This window comes from Sinocyclocheilus anshuiensis, unplaced genomic scaffold (assembly GCF_001515605.1).
Source record: "Sinocyclocheilus anshuiensis isolate Anshui unplaced genomic scaffold, SAMN03320099.WGS_v1.1 scaffold794, whole genome shotgun sequence".
NCBI classification, from domain to species: Eukaryota; Metazoa; Chordata; class Actinopteri; order Cypriniformes; family Cyprinidae; genus Sinocyclocheilus; species Sinocyclocheilus anshuiensis.
The window spans coordinates 526,339-545,716 of record NW_015547683.1 but is presented as its reverse complement, the minus strand read 5'-3'; the positions used below and the strand labels follow the sequence as shown (position 1 = coordinate 545,716).

Below are 19,378 nucleotides of genomic sequence, written 5' to 3'. Positions count from 1 at the left end.
GGTGCCAGGGGAATCAGGGGAGGGATGTGAACTCACACACCATTACACAAAGAAAACTCTGCACAACAACATTCGCACACCCTCTCGCACACAGCATACATTTCCAAACATACACTGCAGTCAGACCCAACACATACCCATTCACAACATTTGCTCACACACACACAGGGATCATTAGCAAAAAGACAATGACCAACGAAATAGAAAGCATCACTGCTATCAGCCCTTAGTCCCAAAGTATCACCCTGCTGAATGCTCAGACATTTAGGGTGCAGTAGATCAGTGTACACCAACAAATGATCATTTGTTCTTTTATACAAAACAAAGTGCTGAACCGAGTCAGAAAGAGCACCTCCAGTGAAATTTGGAGGTGTTTGTGTCATCTGACACAGTTACCAAAGTCTAAAGTCATTTTTGATGATGCAAAGAGTCTTATCATATTAAAAATGAAAATTACTTTCGATATGAATACATATCTAAAGTTCCTGTAATAAACATTTTGCTATCTTAAAGCCTGCTGCCAACCTGTCCAAGATGGAAAGAGAAAGAAAGGCTTCCATCCATGGCAGGTATTCTGTATTCACAGAGACTTTCAGCATCACAGAATGCCAGAAAAACTCCCCAATGGTCCTACTCTAGAGGGGGGTCTGTAACTAGAAGCCTTAATGTTTGATCGGAGAAACTTGCGTCACCTCTTTCCTACACATTGCCCCTGGCAAGGATTTCCACAAGAGCTTTTCATGTCTTTGTTCCTCAGAAATTATGCTGTGTAGGCATTGGTAAACCAATCAGCATGGAAAAACTGTATGTAAAGATTCTGAATGGTGTACCTCTAAAATCCTTAGAGAAATCCATGTATGCAGTATCCCCAAGGCCTGGTGTTCTTAGAAATGAGAAAAAAAAAATACAATAACCTTCGTATTGACCTCCATGTGGCTTGTCCTTGCAGGTGTGCGATAGTCCCTGTAAATTCTTTTGTTTTCAGCTTTGATTTGTCAGTGTCTGTGAATATTTTTGGATTAGCCCCATTTTATAGCACAAATACCAGGAATCCAATGCCAGAGGCGGTAACCTGGACAAAGAAAGAGTCATTTGAGTAGCATGGTGTCCTCAGTTCACCGGGCAGCACAAAAAGCCCTTCGCTTACATCGCAACAGCACTGTTATTGTGCTTCTTTTCATCTTTTTCTGAAGTCTGTGTTCTGAATAGCCGTATGTTTGTTGTCTGATGAGATGATCCACTTCAGGAGTTTCAGAAGAATGTGCCTTTGGTGTTCTTGTAGAGAATCTTTTTGAAGGCTCTGCGGAAGTCTTTGTTGAAGATGGTGTAGATGACTGGGTTGAGGCAGCTGTTGCAGTAGCCGATCCAGAAGAAGAACTTAAAGAGTGGCTCTGGCAGGGTGCACGTCTCTGGGCACACAGCTTGTAGGCTGTATGAGAAGAAGAAAGGGAACCAGCAGATGACAAAGACGCCAATTACCACCGCCAGCACAAAGGTGAAGCGCTTCTCTCGGTTCACCATGGCTTTGCGTCGTGCGGAGTTGGGCGTTCCTTCCTGCTTCGTCTTCCGGGTCACCAATTTGGCACCTTTGGTGGTGGCGATCATGTCTCTGTATTTCTGGATGGTGGCGGGGGAATGGATGCCACTGGGTGTCATGCTCGGGGTACAAGGGACCTCTAACCCCCTCCCACCTTGCTCAGTGTCTGAGTCAGAGCTCATGCTCTCTCCGTTATTGTTGTCAGGCTGTTTCATGTTCTTCTTCGCCTTTTTCCCCTCTTTAGGTTTATTAGGAGCCATTTTGGATGAATTCGAAGGAGACGGGGAGGGGCACGGCGTGGTCAGTGTCAGGATTGTCAAAGGGGGTTGCAGATGTTTGTTGGAGATTGGAGGGCTCGCCGCCTGCTGGATGGACTCCACTTCGGACACGGCCAGAGTCGGAGGCCTGGGTTTTTTCTGCAAGGTAGAGGGCGTTTCATCTCCCCTTCCGTTTTGTAGACCCTCCATGTGGACCTTGTGCTGAGGGGTTGCCACATTGGCTGGGACCTCTTTGTGGGGCTCCCCTGGTGGACATCGTGTGCGCTGCTTGGCGATCTGGTAGATCCGCATGTAGACTAAGATCATAATCAGACAAGGAGCAAAGAAGGAACCGATAGTAGAGTACAGGATGTACCAGCGCTCATTGTTGAGCTCACACTGTGGCAGCCCTCCTGCATCACCTTTGTTCTTGTTCATGGAGAGTAGTGGTGGGAAGGAGATGACTGCTGAGATCAGCCACACCACCAAAATGGCACATTTGATGCGTTTGGGTGTCCTCTGTGCGCCGTACGTGACAGCACGTGAGATAGACATGTAGCGGTCTAGACTGATAGCGCACAGGTGTACTATAGACGAAGTGCAGAACAACACATCCAACGCCAGGTAAATCTCACACCATACGGAGCGGAAATACCAGTAGCCCATCAGTTCATTGGCCAGTGAAAATGGGATGATGAGGGTGGCCACCAAAATGTCTGCAGCCGCAAGGGAGACCAAGAAGAGATTCTGGGGTCCTCTGAGCAAGCGACTGTTTAAAACAGCGATGATGACAAGAATATTGCCAACAATTGTAAAAAGAATCATCAATGTGATGGCTGTTGCAAAGGCTGCTGTGGCTTCTGGAGTGTAAGGAGGGGGTTTTAACATACTCTGGTTACAAATCGGTGAAGACGTGCCTCCAGTGCCATTGATGTTGTGGCCATGCAGACCCATGCCTGCCGAGCACGAGCTTGCCATGACTGCCACAGCGCGGCAACTGAGAATACACGTGGATTAACCTTCTCTATTAGTAATCCAAATGTGGGCAGAATAAATTTAATAATTTCGTTTAGGTGTTTTTTCTTCTTCTAAGAACTTAGTCAAATATATTTTGTTGAAATTAAATAAGCAATTTTACGTATAATCGAATTAATACATCGCTCACTGCGAAAAGATTCTGTCAGCCATTTTTATGTGACATCTCGAGTGTTGATACTTTATTACTTTGCCTCAAATTTGGAATAAGCGTCATCTGGGTTATGGAACAGTTATGGAAACGTGCAACTTAATTTAAAGGACAGCCATCAAATAAATTAAATGTCAGAGAGATTACATCTATTTAATTATAATTCACGGTTCTGATCAATTATAATTTATGGTTCTGTCGCTAAATTATCAACTTCTGAATGTTTTATAGAAGACAGATAACGTGAGAGGAAAAACTAAAACTAAAACAACAAACAAAACGCCCAGTGCAAAAAAAAAAAACAGCAATGCTGTCACAAATAGATTCATTGACAATATGAAATAGCTGCGTAATATTGTGCTTCCATTAATGATTTGAGTAACAATTATTCAATTATAACCTTTTAAACATTCTAAAGTTCAAATTGCGAATAAAAACGTTATAGATTCTCGCCAAGTGCTTACGAAACAAATATATTGGAATGCTTAAATCTAGGCTACCCAGATGCACAACCCTCCACGGAGCGCAAGGCTTTAAATATAAATCTCCAGAGAGCACGCAGCAGCGCGCGGCGGTGTGCCAGTTTCCCCCTCACAGTTTTCACAAGTTTGCAAAAAGAATTTAAGCGCAACAACTACCCGGATAAATGATGGAGTCTGTTGTAGTTGTGCCGTTGTTACATTCCTGAGTGGAGAAAGTCGGCTTAATAAGGAATCAGAGGCACGCCAAAATGAGTCGGGTATGTCCAAGCACCAAAAAGAAGGATAATGTCTGAAAACAGTTTGCCGTCCTTCTCCCGCCGTGTTTCTCCCGTTTTAGTCACAGTATCTCAGTCAAAGAGTTGAATGCCTCCTCCGTGCCTCGCGTATTACCTCAGTGACAGTTTGAAGTGTCGGTGCGGCTCGCGCGCGCCGCTCTGGCTTCATCTCTACGCAACGCTTCTCCTCAGTACCCCAGTATAAGTGATGTCAGGACGGGCGTCGTGAGGCGAACTCTTCCCTCCCACTTAAAAGCCTGACCTATCCTAACACTCTCTTGTCAAACAGTGGATGCAATTGCAATTCAAATAACACATTTTGGAGAATTCAAGAACTCCAACAACTTATCCAAAATGGATAAAGGTAATGGTTTTGATTAATGATATTTACATAACGAAGAGTGCAGGATTCATTTTACTATATGTTCGATTGAGAAGTTTACATTAGGCTATACATATGACCACCAAGCACCAAGTATGACAAATGAAAGGTTGTTTTTTTTCAGTTAAAGGCGCGTAACTGTTCAGAACTGCAGAACAAAATTCTGCAAAATTCAAAATTCTGCCCCCCCCAAAAAAAAAAAGTAGGCCTACATATAATGTAAAAGCAACAGAAATCTGTTTGAAACGTTTAAAACTTTAATGACAGACTGCGCTCGTAAAAGGAGTCGTGACGACCGAGCGCTTCCTCCGCACGCTTCATTTCATAAAGATCAAGTGTTTTAATGCTCTCTTCAGATGAAGTGCAACATATACCCAAACGCAATTTAGACCCTCATCAAGCGTTTCCATTAGGATCAGTGAATTTATATTTCCTGAATCACCTGTATTACCGTTGTGATTTTAGCAAAGAACACAGGACGTTGTGTCAAAAGGGTCGAATGAGTCGAACCATTTCCAGTATGCAAAAATATATTTTAAATATTTGCACGAAGCAGTCTTTCGTACAGAGAGCTCTTCTGTGGAGTACTAGGTTTTATAGAAATGTTTGAGTATTTTTGATAGATAGATAGATAGATAGATAGATAGATAGATAGATAGACGTTCATTTATAAACCTGAAGTGAGGTCTGCCCCCTTATGGACAAAACAGAATATTTAACCATAATTTTGAAAGGTGATTAACCTAGTTCTTTCTTCATTGATCCAGCATTCATTTAAGCATCAATGTATTTGGATCAATCTTTTATTTATACAAAAGTCCTTCAAGTTTTTGTTGTTGCAGGATGACATTCACTCATGCGTCAATTTTTCAGCTGCGTCAAGGTCAGAATACAACACGATCTTGTGACTCATTCACTGGGTTGTGTTTCTTTTGAAGCATTCTGCATGATCCAAAACTGTGTTAAGCTTTTTCAGCTGCGTCAAGGTCAGAATACAACACGATCTTGTGACTCATTCACTGGGTTGTTTCTTTTGAAGCATTCTGCATGATCCAAAACTGTGTTAAGGCTACTCTTATAGACCTTAGTGAGTGTAGCGCCATATTTAATTTTTGACAAGAATGAAAATTAGGCTATGCGGGATAGTATAGTGCGTTCAATGAGTTATACTGTTGTTTAACCACATAACAAATTGTTCAGCTGACAAAAGTCTTTACGAAAAAAAAATCAGTTGACAAAAACTCCATAAAACTGCATGCGCAACTATAAAGACTGCTCTCTCACAACCTCGTTTTCTTCCGTTTTTAAATTCAGCATGGAGTATAACCTGATTAAGGCATATTGACTAAAATGCGTGACTAATTTTTAATGGTGTTAAAATTTCCACTGCCTGTCATAATTGTTTTTTTTCCCATTAATGTCTGTATGCCTTTTAAGATCATGGCATTCCTGAGAATGAAGTTCTCTTTGGAAACTGCATTTACTGTACTTTTTTCCCCAATAGCTTTCAAGAGGGTCATGATGTTCCTTCAGGAGAGAAGTCATTTTCTTCTTAGTGATAGAGTGATATATGAGATAGGCTGTTTAATTTGCCAACCTTTGTGTACAAAAATTGCATTTAATTGTATTGAATGTATAATTGCAGTGTACTTCAAATCTTAGAAGTGTATTAAAACAACTTGCATATACTTGCATATAACTATACTTGCATATAATATAATATTAATGAAATAAAACCTGCAGAGAGAGTACTTAGTGTCTTCATGTTTTTAATACACAAGTACACTTTAAAAAAGTTTGTAATAATGTCAAATTAAAAGTTTTACTCTAAAGTGCATTTTAAATCATTATATTTAAAAAATAATAATAATTTCCATGCTTTCAAGAAGTACACTTATTTTGATGTGTTGACTCACACATTCAAGTTTAGTTTACCATAAATGCTTGTCAGTTCATACGGCAATACACTTCATTGATATTTCATATCAAAGGCAACAGAAGTAATTATGATGTTAAATATAAATATCTAATTAAGTACTATTATGCCAGACAAGCTAAATACATTTATATAAATTTAAACTATAATCCATTTTCATTTAATTGCAAATAACATGCAATCAAGTGTCTGAAAATATATATATATAATTTGAACTGTATTGCATTATTATTTAAATATATTATTTCCTTTCTTAAAAGTATGCTAAATGTACTTCTCTTTCACAAGGGGATATTTGGTCATTTTGATATTATTGGCATCTGAAAAAAAATTGTTTAATTGATCCGTTTACCTATTAGCCTATGACTTGGATATGCAATATATTACAGACCAATTATGTCAGAAAGTTTTGTAAGTTTTTAAAAAAAAAAAAGAGTAGGAGGGAGATTATGAATGTTTCACTGTTCTAATTCTGCGGTTTCTAATGGCAATGAAAGCAATAGCTGCATACCGATCAGCATTTAAGGACAGTTATTTGAAGCAAACTTGATTCCCAAAAAAAAGTAAACCCACTGTGGCTGTATCATGTTCCTGCTGTTATGAGCAAACTGATGGCGTGAGAGTTCACAAACAGAATTAACCCTAGGCAACATTCAGATTTTCCAAATTCACTTAGCTGACAAAGTGCACTGGAGCCGACAAGACTGCCAATATTCCCCATAGCCTGTCGTAAGCATTATTTGAATTACCTGTTTATGTATTCAAAGTAAAAAAAAAAAGCTTTTTTTTTGCTGCGGTTGGAAAAATAGTGTCAAATGAAAAGTTTGAATATGAGACAGTTACTCTGTAGGAGCTTTAACAGCCTAAATATTTACTGGGTAAAATGTAATTCAGAAATATTGAGAGGCCCTCAATCGAACTGAAAATAAATAAATAAATGAAACAGTTAAGGCTGGATCCAATTTAAAGCTGCCTGAGTAAGCAAATAAGTTCAAATGTTTGCCAGACAGCTTCACACCAGAGCTGTTCATTTCAGATGATGTTCTGAGTTTTGAGGGAGATGTGAGAGAGTTAATGCATGACCATATCAGCGCTGTCATCACAAGATCTGCGTCACATGGGCAACCACAATCTGTTTCACCCTAAGTGTTTAGAACTTCCATCAAAGTTTGGCAGAAAGCTAAACAAATAAGTGTTTTCCATGTCCACGCTCACAATGAAAGAGTTGTAGATGCTGATGGCTGTAGGCAGCAATGACCTTCTGTAACACAATCACCCCACATGCTCCTTGATTTTTGATCTCTGATTTCCTGATGAATTCCACACAACGCTCCAAAGTTATAAAACTACAAAAAAAAAATTATTTCTTGCTTTACTTCTTCATTGGTATTTGCTCACCTTCAACGCATTCAGCTATCACAGAGATATTTGGGAATAAAATTACAATATCATCATCAACAACATCATCATCATAAATCGTGTTCGTTAGAGACCTGGGGCAAGTTCAAGCTCAAACCGGTGTGCACCGTTTCGGAGGTAAGAAGTGGATTATCCTTCACCTGAAATGTTTGTCTTTTCATCCTGAAATGCGAGGCAAATGTTGGATCACAATAATTATGAACCACAATTTCCACAAATCCCTTCACTCGATTGGGATGTTCTCTTTTATTCTGGAGGGCAAGGGCAATGACTGTAACATCGAGCGTATTTTGCAGTATTAAACACGTATTTATACCGATTTCATCAGGCTCCGAAAATTCTTCAAAAAGAACACAAAGAATGGCCTTCTCAGCTGCCATAGTTGCAACTCTTGCGTCATCATAACGTTTAAAAAACGTTTTGCACCGTTTTTGTGGTTGCTGAATGCAGCCCTGCTCATACTCAGGTTTATAGTCTAATACTGCCACTCTGTGGTCTCCTGTATTAATGCTTGACAGGTACAGTCAGCTCACTTCGTCAGCAGATGGCGCTGTGGTAAAAGATTTCAGCTGCTTATATCATGTACTGTAGTAATCCAATTTCCATATTGATACATTTGTGTGATTACCACAGCAATGAGCAAGGGAAGATGTGTGCCAATGACTATTGCAACAATGTGAAAAAAAATATATAATAATAAATTAGCAATGTTATCTGTTTATGACACCTCTGCCGCTCTGATCTCTTTAATATTGCAACACTAACTTGCAAACGCTTGGGGCAAGTCATATTTTTTAAGTAACTGAAACCTTTTAGCCACAACACACTGAAGGTTACTGTTTCAAGTAAATGCTGTTCTTTTGATCTTTCTATTCATCAAAAAATTCTGAGAACAAAAAATGTATCATGGTTACCACAAAAAAAAAAAATATTAATTAGGGCAATTGTTTTCAACATTGATAATAATAAGAAATATTTCTTGAACACCAAATCATCAACATGTTTGATATACTGATTTTTGAAGGGCCATGTGACACTGAAGACAGACGTAATGACTGCTGAAAATACAGCTTTAAATACATATTTCATTTTTGAAACATTAAAATAGAAAAAAGTTATTTTCTGATCAAATAAATGCAGCCTTGGTGAGCATAAGATACTTCTTTCAAAAACCTAAAAAATGTAATGTGCAATTCTCATAACTGCTAATTGTGGCTACATTTCTCATATTAAGTAATGTATAATTACTTGGGCTTTAATTCACAGTGGAGGGTGGCCTACAAAGAATTTGGAGCCCTGGGGGCTCTTAGGACCATAAGTTTTCTGTAAGTAATAATTTAAAACATGATAATAAAAAAAGACAACTACATTCACTTCTGCATTAAACAAATTAATCTATTTATTTACATATTGAAATAAGTGAACCACATAGCTTACAAAAGATATAGTTATCAAAAAAATTGTAATTTAAAGTGCATTGCTTGAATGAAAATATATAAATAAATATTCACCAAAAAAAGGAAATAAAATAACAAAAAATTACAAAATGGCTTTAGTGCCTATTATCTATCACAACACAATTAAACTTACTTTTAAAATGACCTAATATCACAGTTTGTCAGGTCTTTGCCCTTTAAAACTTGCTCGAGACTGACAATTAGACAGTAACTTCATGGAAAATCTTGACATTTACCAGACAGAAGACTAACCACACATCACAGCCTTATATGGTCACAGCATCAGTCACTGCAGTCAAATGGAACATTGACTGATGCAACACAATTTCACAGTATGATGATCTGTGCACATACATCCCAAACGTATATTACCATTGAAACTAAAATTAAAACAAAAGGCTTTAGTAGCCTACATTACCCAGTTTTGCATGACAGAAGTTGTTTGTCTGTTTCATCAATATCTCATATACAAGTTATCTTGGGTCAGTAGTACAATGTCAAAATGACATGTGATTATTACATTTTCCATGAGGGCTATTGGGTGTAGCAGTGTGTCAGCGATTCCGTTGTTGTTCGGAAACACAGAAAGGCATTTATCTATGTATAGTTTGTATTGCCATAAACAATCAAGAACAGGTAGTCAGTTGATGCCATCTACAACATTACCCAAACAAGTTGAGTTATGTCATGGTGTAGTTTAAAGGGTGAGATGCCTCATTTGGTCCCCTTATTAGATGTCTCATGTCTCTCTGTTTGTACACCCATAGATAGCATTGAACTAAAACTTCCTGAAAGCACCTTTGCAGATCTGTCACAGTCTTTGAAGTCAAAGCTGTGGCCAGTAGATCTGTATTCTGAAAGTTAGTGGGGCCAGTTCAAGATATTAAAGTTCAAAATGTGCCACTGTTCTCTCTGTCTATTACAGATTAGGGGCACAAAACGTCTGTCTCAAACTGAAGAAGTTGGCCCATGAAAGCTAAGTTGGGTGAAATGACTTGTCTGCGGCGTTTTACGAAGTCAAAGGCCTCGTCCAGACTGACACGTCGAGCATGAATGAGGTACGCCAGGCAGATGGTGGCTGACCGGGAGATTCCTGCTTGACAGTGGACCAGCACTCGACCACCACTCTCTTTTATTGAATCTGCAGATGCAGCGGAGGTGAGCATTAGTTTTTATGTCATTATTATATTTCTGAAGAATTAAGAAATTTCTTTTTGTTGATACCACAGGACTTACCGATGAAGTGGATGGCCTCTGGAAAGAGGACACGTATGTCTGCGGCCAGACTGTCCTCCACCTTCAGAGTTTTGTACTGAAGTTCCTCTTCAAACAGGTTGGGACAGGAAGAGGATACGTTGAGCACAGCCGTGATCCCGCATCGCTCCAGAGTCTCCCGTCTGGATGAGTGATGCGCACTGCCCAGAAAGAGGAAGGGGAGGATTTCAACTGGACCACCCTAGAAATCACAAAGGACAAAGGTCAATGAGTGTATTCGAAAGACATTGTGACTTAAATTTAGATAATTCATTATGATTTTGAGATTTCTAATAGCCAACCTGATCATAGAGAGGAGTCTTTCTTCCGGAAACAATGGGCTCTGAATCACTGAAAGCAGGATGATTTGAGCACATGACAGGAGGGCTAAAGCAGAGCTCTGGATAAAGTGCGAAGAACCCGTCAAATCCACCTAGAAATGGTCAAAGAAAACATCTTGTTGTTAATTCTGTGCATTTCGTTTTACCAGGTTTGACAAATGGAGTAAGTAAACATCTCGACGAATTTGTAATAAGCCTCCAAAGTGCAAACTTATATGACCAAATTACATTTTTGATTAGAAATAACCTATGATGCAAATGAAATACACTGTAATACAAGGCAAATTTCTTCTTTCTGATATTTTATATATATTTGTAATTATTTTTTTACTTGAATAAAACCAGTTGAATTAGATGTTACCACATGAAGCACATGTTTATATTCCCTGACAAACATTTTTACAGTGTATAAAGCAAAGCTGTATGTGATACATTTTCCAACAGATAATATAAATACAGAATTATAGTATCTAATTACTTTCGTTGAAATAGAAGATAATATAGTATATGGTCTGAGTCATGTCAAATCGGGGTCAAATCATATTATTCCAAATCAAATCAGATGTTGCCACATGAATGTTTTGTATTGTACTTGCCATTTTTACAGTGAAAATAAATGTATATATATATATATACATACACCTTTAAATGTAATTTAGATGTTTTAGACCATTTTTACAGTGTAAGGAAATATATAAAATATAGCAGTTTGGAACTGAATTGCAGTATTCCCCAAAAAATCAAGGACAACATGTCTAGTTCTGTGAAGTTTACCTTGTAAGAAGCAGATGTGCGTCGAGGCAGACTGGACCTCTGACTGAAGGGCACCGAGGAGGAGACTGGCCAGACTCTCGCTCTTCAGATCTCTGACCGACCGGCCGTTTTCATCCAGGACCACCACCGGAGAGAAGTCCCCGTTGCGCAGCTGGGCCAGGAGCGATTTATCGGCCACCAGCCACTCCAGACACACCACGGAGCTCTTGGACCTCCGTCTCAGCATGGAATTCCAGTTGACATTGCGGGACTCGAGGATGTGCGCTCGGGAGAAGGCGAGGAACGGCCGGCAGTCCAGCACGATGCATCCCCCAGACGCGAAGAGCTCAGAGGGAGTCCGCAAAATATGAACCAACTCACTGCCTGAGATCTCGAGAGGGTCGCCGATACCCATGACCTCTCCAGACAAACAACAGCCGTGACGAGAAACGGATATTCTTCACAGCATCCACGACAGCGCGTTCAGTGTGAGAACGAATCTGTTAGTCCACTAGAAATGAAGAACTATAAACAATAACAAGAATAGATGACACAAAACAATATTATTTGGTCCGTATAGGCCTGGTGTGTTTTCACAGTATATTATTACTTTAAAAAGAACATCGAATAATTTTGTTTTAATATAATCGTTCCCTGCATTTCGTCAAAGCTTAGTTTTAAGTCCTTTATTTGTCAGCAGATGTGATTCTACAGTACAGGCGGGGTTGGAAACAGTATTTGTATCGCGTCTCCTCCGCCACAGCCACGCCTTCGTTTTCCACATAAGGAACAGACGTCACGCACGGAAGCACCATATATGGCCCGTTGACTTAGACCGACATTCCATATATGGCTCTTGACGCGCTCTCCCCTCTTTTCCCACTGGCACGTGGTCGTTGGGGTTACCCGAGTTTTTTATTTTGTGACGTGAGTTTAAGCAGTACCATAGAGGCGTAAAACCACAACACACACACACACACACACACACACACACGTTTGAATACAGTCTATTATGACACCTTTGTGGTTGGCCTGGGGGCTTTGGGCAAGGTCACATCGTTAAATCAGGAACATCAAACCACGCGCTGAAGGCGATGATGTATTTTCATGCTTGACCGTACCATGTAATTTTGTGTACAAAATTGTAATACACCGCGCTGCAACTTTCCATATAGGTGTACAGTTTCAGTGGGTGATGCAAGCTGTCAGCAGAGAATAACTGCTAAAATGACAAATAGACAGAAAGGATGCTAAGAAAAACCAAAGCACACAAACAATGCAAGTGTAGCTATTGCTATAAAACAGTTTATATACAATATAAGTGCTTTGCAAACTAGGAAAAATAGAAATGAAGATATCTGTCAAGTTTATAATAATTTCAGAATATAATGAATAAAGAACAAAAAATGTTTATTAAAAATAAGAAAAGTGGACCAATAAATAGTGGTCAGATAAAATAATATATTATCATTGTATTGTTTTATTAAAAATAACATAATGCATTCCAAAGTGCATTACAGCCCAGTATTTAGTCAGAGGTCAAAAGTTGTGTTTTCACATCATGTGACTGTGAATCTGACATCTGCAGGTGGCATATTATCTAAACACTGTTTGGAAGGAACCCTAGACATTTCTAGTCATTTCTAGTTAATTTGATCATAAAAATCTTAGAGGTTTTTTATTATATGCAGGTGTAAAAATAATAGTAATTTCAAAATTTACCAAATTTTTCCAACAAAATATTTTATGTTCATCTGACCTCATCAAAACGCAGCAGATATTATTGAAGTTTTTATAGACAACAAAAATGAAGCAATTAAAATAGCAGATAGCAGGAGTGTAGTATGTATTATCAGACAATTTTATCACAATTTTAGTCATTTTATTTAGCTATATCTGATGTCTCTGAGACACCAAACAAGTAGTGATATTTAACATAAGTTATCAAATAAGATTAGGAAATGTATCATGACATATCAACCTGATGCATTGTGTGATATTTTGAGCTATTATATTTTTATGTTGTAATTGCACTGATTGAAATAATTTCTTGCCTGACAAAATATGTATTTCACATCGTTGTAATATTTGGTATCTGTCTGCGGATGAGAGTTGAGAATAATCATTTTCTACCCATTCAGCTTAAAATCACAAAACCAAACTAAACTATTAGGATTATATGCAGTAAACATATCTACAATATATTTAGTTCCTTAGTAATTGAACAATTTTTTAAAGTTTACTCTAAAATCAATTCTGTATGTGACTGGACAAACAGACAAACAGATCAATTTCAAATGTACATCTATTTTTAACCCCTAAGAACAAACAACACAGTTGTAGACATTAAGGAGCAGGTTGTTCTCTGGATGCTTGAATGACTCTAAAAGCACGACCTCCCACGCATGCACCTCATTGTGGTTGTCCAGGACTCAGTGTCTAGCCAGCACATTCTCCATGCACGTCCACACAGAAGCGCTATAAAGGGGGGTTTGTACTTGTGAATGAAACAATGTGCAGTGGAGAAATAGGCCATGTGGTATAAAGTGGAAAAACAACATGAACTCTGAATGCAGGATTATGTTTGGAATTAAATGGCCCAAGGGGCTGGATAATCTTTAACAGCAGTCTGTAATCTGAGGTCGCATTCACAAACGCTGCATTCACACTCTCTCTGTCTCTATCACAGCTTATTTGTCTTTCTCTGCACTTTCCCCTCTTTTTTGGCTCTGCGCCGGCTCTTTCTCTGTAGCTTTAAAGAGTAATATCATTAGTTTTGAATGCAATGTATTTGGTATTCATTGTTTTGACTTCTCTGCACCTTCATTTATCTGTTTGAATGCTTCTTTTTCAATATAAAATATATTATGGAATAATTTATAATCACACACCTCCAGAAATTGACAAGATTCAAGATAACAGTGATTTCTTATAATAAAATGCTGTATTCAGAATTTGAGAGTGAAATCAATGCAGACTAGGTCATTTTCTGCCATTACACAAGAAACTGTTGTAAATACAATAAATAATAGTCATATTGTGCTGCATGGTGGGATAATAGTTTAAGTAATGTCATTAGTGTTCACTTTGGCTGGGAACTTGGACCTTTTTATAATTGAATTCATTTTCTCCTAGCAAGTGTTACAGAACACAGTTGGTTATTATGTAGCAAAAATGTACACAAGTTTATTCATTTGCATTTTTATGTTTGTAATGTGTACTTTATGACCTCACATTATCTGTTCTTCCTGGTTAAGGACAACTTCATCACAACACAGATAGTTAGATGATTGACTTAACTTAAAACCATTGCTTCCGACTAGGTTGTTTATCCATAATGTTGTTTACCCCAGTGAAAAAGTAATCTCTTTTGAATCAGGAGAGAAATACGAAAAGATAAAGCACCGTTTATAAGCAAAAACGATCAAAAACAGTTCAAAACAAATATGTTGGTGGATTTTGGTGTCAGAGGACAACAATGGATGGACTGGAGGAAGCATTATTTTGGTTTATGGACTGGACTATTTTGGCCAGAAGTGATGGCTTAAAGTTAAAAAGCCAAAATGATGGATTTGTTTCTTACACACAATGTTTTGCTTCACAAGACATTCATTTGATAGACTGGAATCGTGTGGATTACTTGTGGATTATTGAGTTTTTATCAGCTGTTTGGACTCTCATTCTGACGGCACCCATTCACTTCAGAGGATACATTGGTGAGCAAGTGATGTAATGCTGATGTAATGTTTCGATGAACAAACTCATGTTGAATTGGCCTGAGGGTAAATTTCAGCAAATTTTGGGTGAACTATTCCTTATGGGTGGTTGGGGATTTTTGGTGAGGTGAGTCAGGTGAACTATTAGTCTGACTCATCAAGAGGGACTGCATCTTAACATTGGTCACTGCAGTCAACAAACATCATTTTAATCGTCCGTCAAAAAAAGAAAAATAAATGCTGTTAATTCATGCTTGGAAGTCTAACATCACACAACTGCAGTTATTGTGTAAATATATGTGCGTCATTACTGTAACATAGATGCAGATAGTTATTTGATCACAGTCATTTCCTGCTATTCTTCACACTTCAGTCATAGTATGCAGTCAGCATTTATTGTAATCAATTGTAGAACCACTACTGTAAAAATGACTGTGAAAGTACAGCAACTTGTAGCCAGGAATAAAATGTAGATTCAAATGAAAGTACAGAAACTAGTAACCAAATGTACATTTAAATGAATATAGAAAATAGACATTGAAAAAAACAAAAAAAAAAGGTTCACCCACATTTATTTCTGTACAGTGTGGAACGTCACCCACAGGTATGAGCTCACCTTTTGTTTATTTAAATGACAACAACAAACATATGGCACTACTAACATGAGGGAGGATGTGTGTGTCTCTGAGTGACAAATCTAAGAATGGAAATGATGCTTCCTCATTTATGATTGATACAGCCTATCAAATGTGATGCATCACAAGAATACAGATTTATGCTATTGCTCAAAAACACCCCCATATGAAAACTAAAAACGCCTTGCGGTCAGTCTAACCAACATGACTTAAAATGGCATGATTATGCCTCATGCTGACAAGTAAGATTATTCTTAACTCTTATGTTCTGTTACAGTTGACCTTACTGTTTTTATATGTGAGGTGTCAGAACATGTATGTGATGTACGTGTATATCATAACATTATTTTAGATATTTAAGTCTTTGTCTTATTTTTCCTCAGACCTCACCAAAACCCAGGTGGCAGATATTATTGAAGCTGCCTTGTTTATCATGTGACTGGTATCAATTTTAGTAATTCTGTTTCAGTTGAGCTGACACAACTAAAAATTAAAAACTACTAATGATCATCTAAGAAATTAAAATAAACAGATGGCAGAAGAGTATGTCTTCACTTTATTATCATTTTACTAATTTTATTGATTGCATTATTTAATGTTTTATTTTCAGGCTCCATGAGACCCCAAACTCAAGTAATGAGATTTATATAATAGGTTTTCAATTAGAAATGTTGATTATAATCAGTTCTCAGATTAGGAAATGTTGTATCATGATATATCAACCTGATACATTAATGTTATATTTTTTTCCGAGCTGTTAAAATAATTATCTGAAACCCCAAACAGAACATGAGGGCTAAAATGATAAGAAACATAATTTTGTTTTAATGAAAAGTATCATTGCATTGATTGAAATTATTTCTGCCAAAATGCACAGTATTTCAAAATATTGTAAAATTTCGGTTGATGGTTGAGAATAAACACTTGTACATATTCAACTCAGCCTAAAATCGCAAAGCAAAACTAAAACCACTTTTGTTAAAGGAAGAGGAGGAGGATCCTTCCATGCACTGTTTTTCTTTCCTTGAATGTGTGTAAAGAGCAGCTGAGTTCAGCTCTGTCCTCCTTTCTCATTTACTCCCTCAGTCTTGAATTTCCCTTCATTCACTCTGTCTCTCCCCCGTCTTTTCCCCCTACAATTTCTCCCACAACTGCGGCCACTCTTCCATCCCACACTCCTCCTCCTTTTAAGCTTCGTACGTTGTGTTCGTACTTGCCTGATATTAGTCTGAATTTCAGCGCATGTCTTTACATGTCAAATAATTGGTTTGTAACACAACACCATCGCTTCAAATGAGAATTTAGTGAAGACTCACTCCACTTGATATGAGATTAACTGTTCATGTTTTAACTAGTGTAGTCAACTGAATGTGTTAATTGAGTGCAATTCATTAAAAAATGAATGTGTTATAATAAAATGAACACAATCAAGCCTCCTGGCCTGTATCTAAATTACACAAAAATGGATTTTCCTACCATGGCACTAAGTCAAATACTATGTTGTTATTCATGTTCTTGCTGCTACACTGTAACTGATTTTTGTAATTTGAACAGTATTATACTGTAATATGTACAGTAAGTTACTGTAAAATGTGTATACAGTATTTTACTGTAAACCGCAAAGGATTATGGGAAAATATACGGTCACTACTGTATTTCCTCACTACTGTAAATCAATTTACAGTAGTGAACTTGCCAACATACTACAGGCAATATGTCTATAATAACTGAAAACAAGCAGCTCAGAATGAGTAGGAGACATTTGTGCTAGATAAATAAAATATTAAAAAGATATGTTTTCCATTGTTTCCATTCACATCTGTTTATTTCATCATATGCATATACACCTGTCGCATTAAGTGTGTGTGTATTGAATAATCTATATGTGGTTTTGTGAGGGTGTCAGGATGAGGGTGTTCATTTTAAGTGCGTAAACTGTCGTGAGGATGGTGCTGTGGGCTGAGGTTAGAGTAACGAGCCATGTAATGTCACAACTTCCTGTTTGGCAGAGAAAAAAAATTGAACTGTCCCCTGTTGCCGTAGCAACAAAATAGGCCCTGTTTACTGTCGGAAAATAATTCAATAATACAAAACTGTGACGACTGTTTTTAAGACTAGATATCCTGAATGAATCATTGTATATATGATAACAATTGTACATACATTGATTTTTCATAATTTAAATAGATTTTAAATTATAATTTTAAATGTATAATTTAATTTTAAATTATAATAACACATTCAATTAAAAAATAATTAAAACAATTGAAATTTAAATATTTGATACTTTAATAATCTGTCAATCACCAACAGATGTGTAGACATGCAGATAATTTTTTTTAAATAAATATTCTAATTAATTAATTTTACTATTTCCTTTGTTAACTGTTTCCTGTGGATCAAATGATTTATGCAAGTCATGAATGTCGACACCGCCTAATATTTATACTCATGACTAGGTCTTGATGTATGTAGCTAAAATAGTGTTCGCTTGAGAGATGTCCCCTCCACGTTTGTTTAATCAAACCGTCTGTGTCTCATAAAGGATGTTGATGAGTAATCCAGTGAAAAGCTATACTTATTCTATATAAGTGTTCTGTTTCGTATTCTAATTTTTTTTCCAGAGAAAACAATCAAACAAGTCAGGCCAGAAAGCTTGAGGAATAAAAAAGCTAATGCAGTTATCTGCATTAAAAAACAAATGTTTTGGAACAACTATTCGACCTGTGTTTACTCTGGCAGCGTTTCTTGCCTCCCGTGATGTCACTCGTCTCAGTAAAACAATAGGAAAATGCAGAAAGATGATAAACAATAGATGAAAGCATCAAAACCAGTCAATCAAAATCACAACTGAGCAGAACTTTCAAAATGGATCATTTCCTGTGACTTAAAGGACTTTCCCCAGAATCTCCAGTGACATGATAATATAAGGATATTATAAACATTAACATTGTGATTTTCTACAAGGCTGCTGTGAAAGAATGAAATACTGTGAAAAGCGCTATGCAAATAAAATTGACTTAACATGACCAATGTGACTTCTGAAACATGTTCTAAAGTACACAACAGGAGACGTCAGCCACCTGTTCACGCCGAACAGCACAATACTGTAACTGAAAGAACTGAAAAACAGTCCCATTATCTATCAGATGTAATGAAGCCATTCTAAACAGGAAGTCTGACAGTCTCTCACTTACCAAAGGGGAACTTCAGAAGAAAACAAGCGTTTGAGAGTTTTCAGTGTACTCTCATCTGGCCAGAAGAGCGGATAATCCCCAGGATTAACCAGTTGGCAGGGGAATATTAATTCTAGAAAAACATTGTAATCCAAGAGATTTACCTCTCCCACTTTATCTTTCGCTCTCTCCCACGTGTCTGCCCAACCAAAATGTATCCTTCATTCATCTGAAATGTGTCTTCCTTTTTTATTTCCAGTGAATTTATATATTTTACATAGGGTGTGTGTGTGTGTGTGTGTGTGTGTGTGTGTGTGTGTGTATGCAGAGGGTGTGTGTGTGTGTGTGTGTGTGTGTGTGTGTGTGTGTGTGTATGACTCAGTGTGTAATTGAATAACACATGACAGCACCTGGTGGACAGATAATAATGCAAATGACATTAACCACTGAGATAAACCCAAAATAAATTACCCATGAAAATCTACCTCCTGAGTTTGTCCCTAAGTGTGTCACATGACTTCATGTCAAATAATGATGTCACTAATTTCAGTATGAGTTTTGCCAAGTGATGC

The 19,378-nt window shown here is 37.5% G+C and overlaps 2 protein-coding genes across 2 annotated transcripts; both read right to left on the bottom strand.

Annotated features, from left to right (window-relative positions):
* Positions 1–520: 520 nt before the first annotated feature.
* LOC107703147 (alpha-2B adrenergic receptor-like) lies at positions 521–2,872 on the bottom strand. The gene has a single exon (XM_016505682.1). The coding sequence runs from the start codon at positions 2,770–2,772 to the stop codon at positions 1,252–1,254; it is 1,521 nt and encodes a 506-aa protein (XP_016361168.1). The 5' UTR covers positions 2,773–2,872; the 3' UTR covers positions 521–1,251.
* Positions 2,873–8,851: 5,979 nt separating this feature from the next.
* On the bottom strand, positions 8,852–12,010 carry LOC107703175 (dual specificity protein phosphatase 2-like). The gene is made up of 4 exons (XM_016505725.1): positions 11,301–12,010; positions 10,488–10,618; positions 10,168–10,387; positions 8,852–10,072 (listed from the first exon to the last, which is right to left on the bottom strand). Exons 1-4 carry the CDS (start codon positions 11,692–11,694, stop codon positions 9,858–9,860), a joined length of 960 nt encoding a protein of 319 aa, XP_016361211.1. The 5' UTR covers positions 11,695–12,010; the 3' UTR covers positions 8,852–9,857.
* Between the last annotated feature and the right edge of the window lie 7,368 nt (positions 12,011–19,378).

Excerpts from the sequence above, each read along its gene's own strand:
- LOC107703175 (XM_016505725.1), bottom strand. The coding sequence starts at position 11,694 with ATGGGTATCGGCGACCCTCTCGAGATCTCAGGCAGTGAGTTGGTTCAT. Across the intron at positions 10,388-10,487 it reads AGACTCCTCTCTATGATCAG|GGTGGTCCAGTTGAAATCCT; the intron begins GTTGGCTATTAG and ends TGTGATTTCTAG. Across the intron at positions 10,073-10,167 it reads AGAGGCCATCCACTTCATCG|ATTCAATAAAAGAGAGTGGT; the intron begins GTAAGTCCTGTG and ends CTGCATCTGCAG.
- LOC107703147 (XM_016505682.1), bottom strand. The coding sequence starts at position 2,772 with ATGGCAAGCTCGTGCTCGGCAGGCATGGGTCTGCATGGCCACAACATC.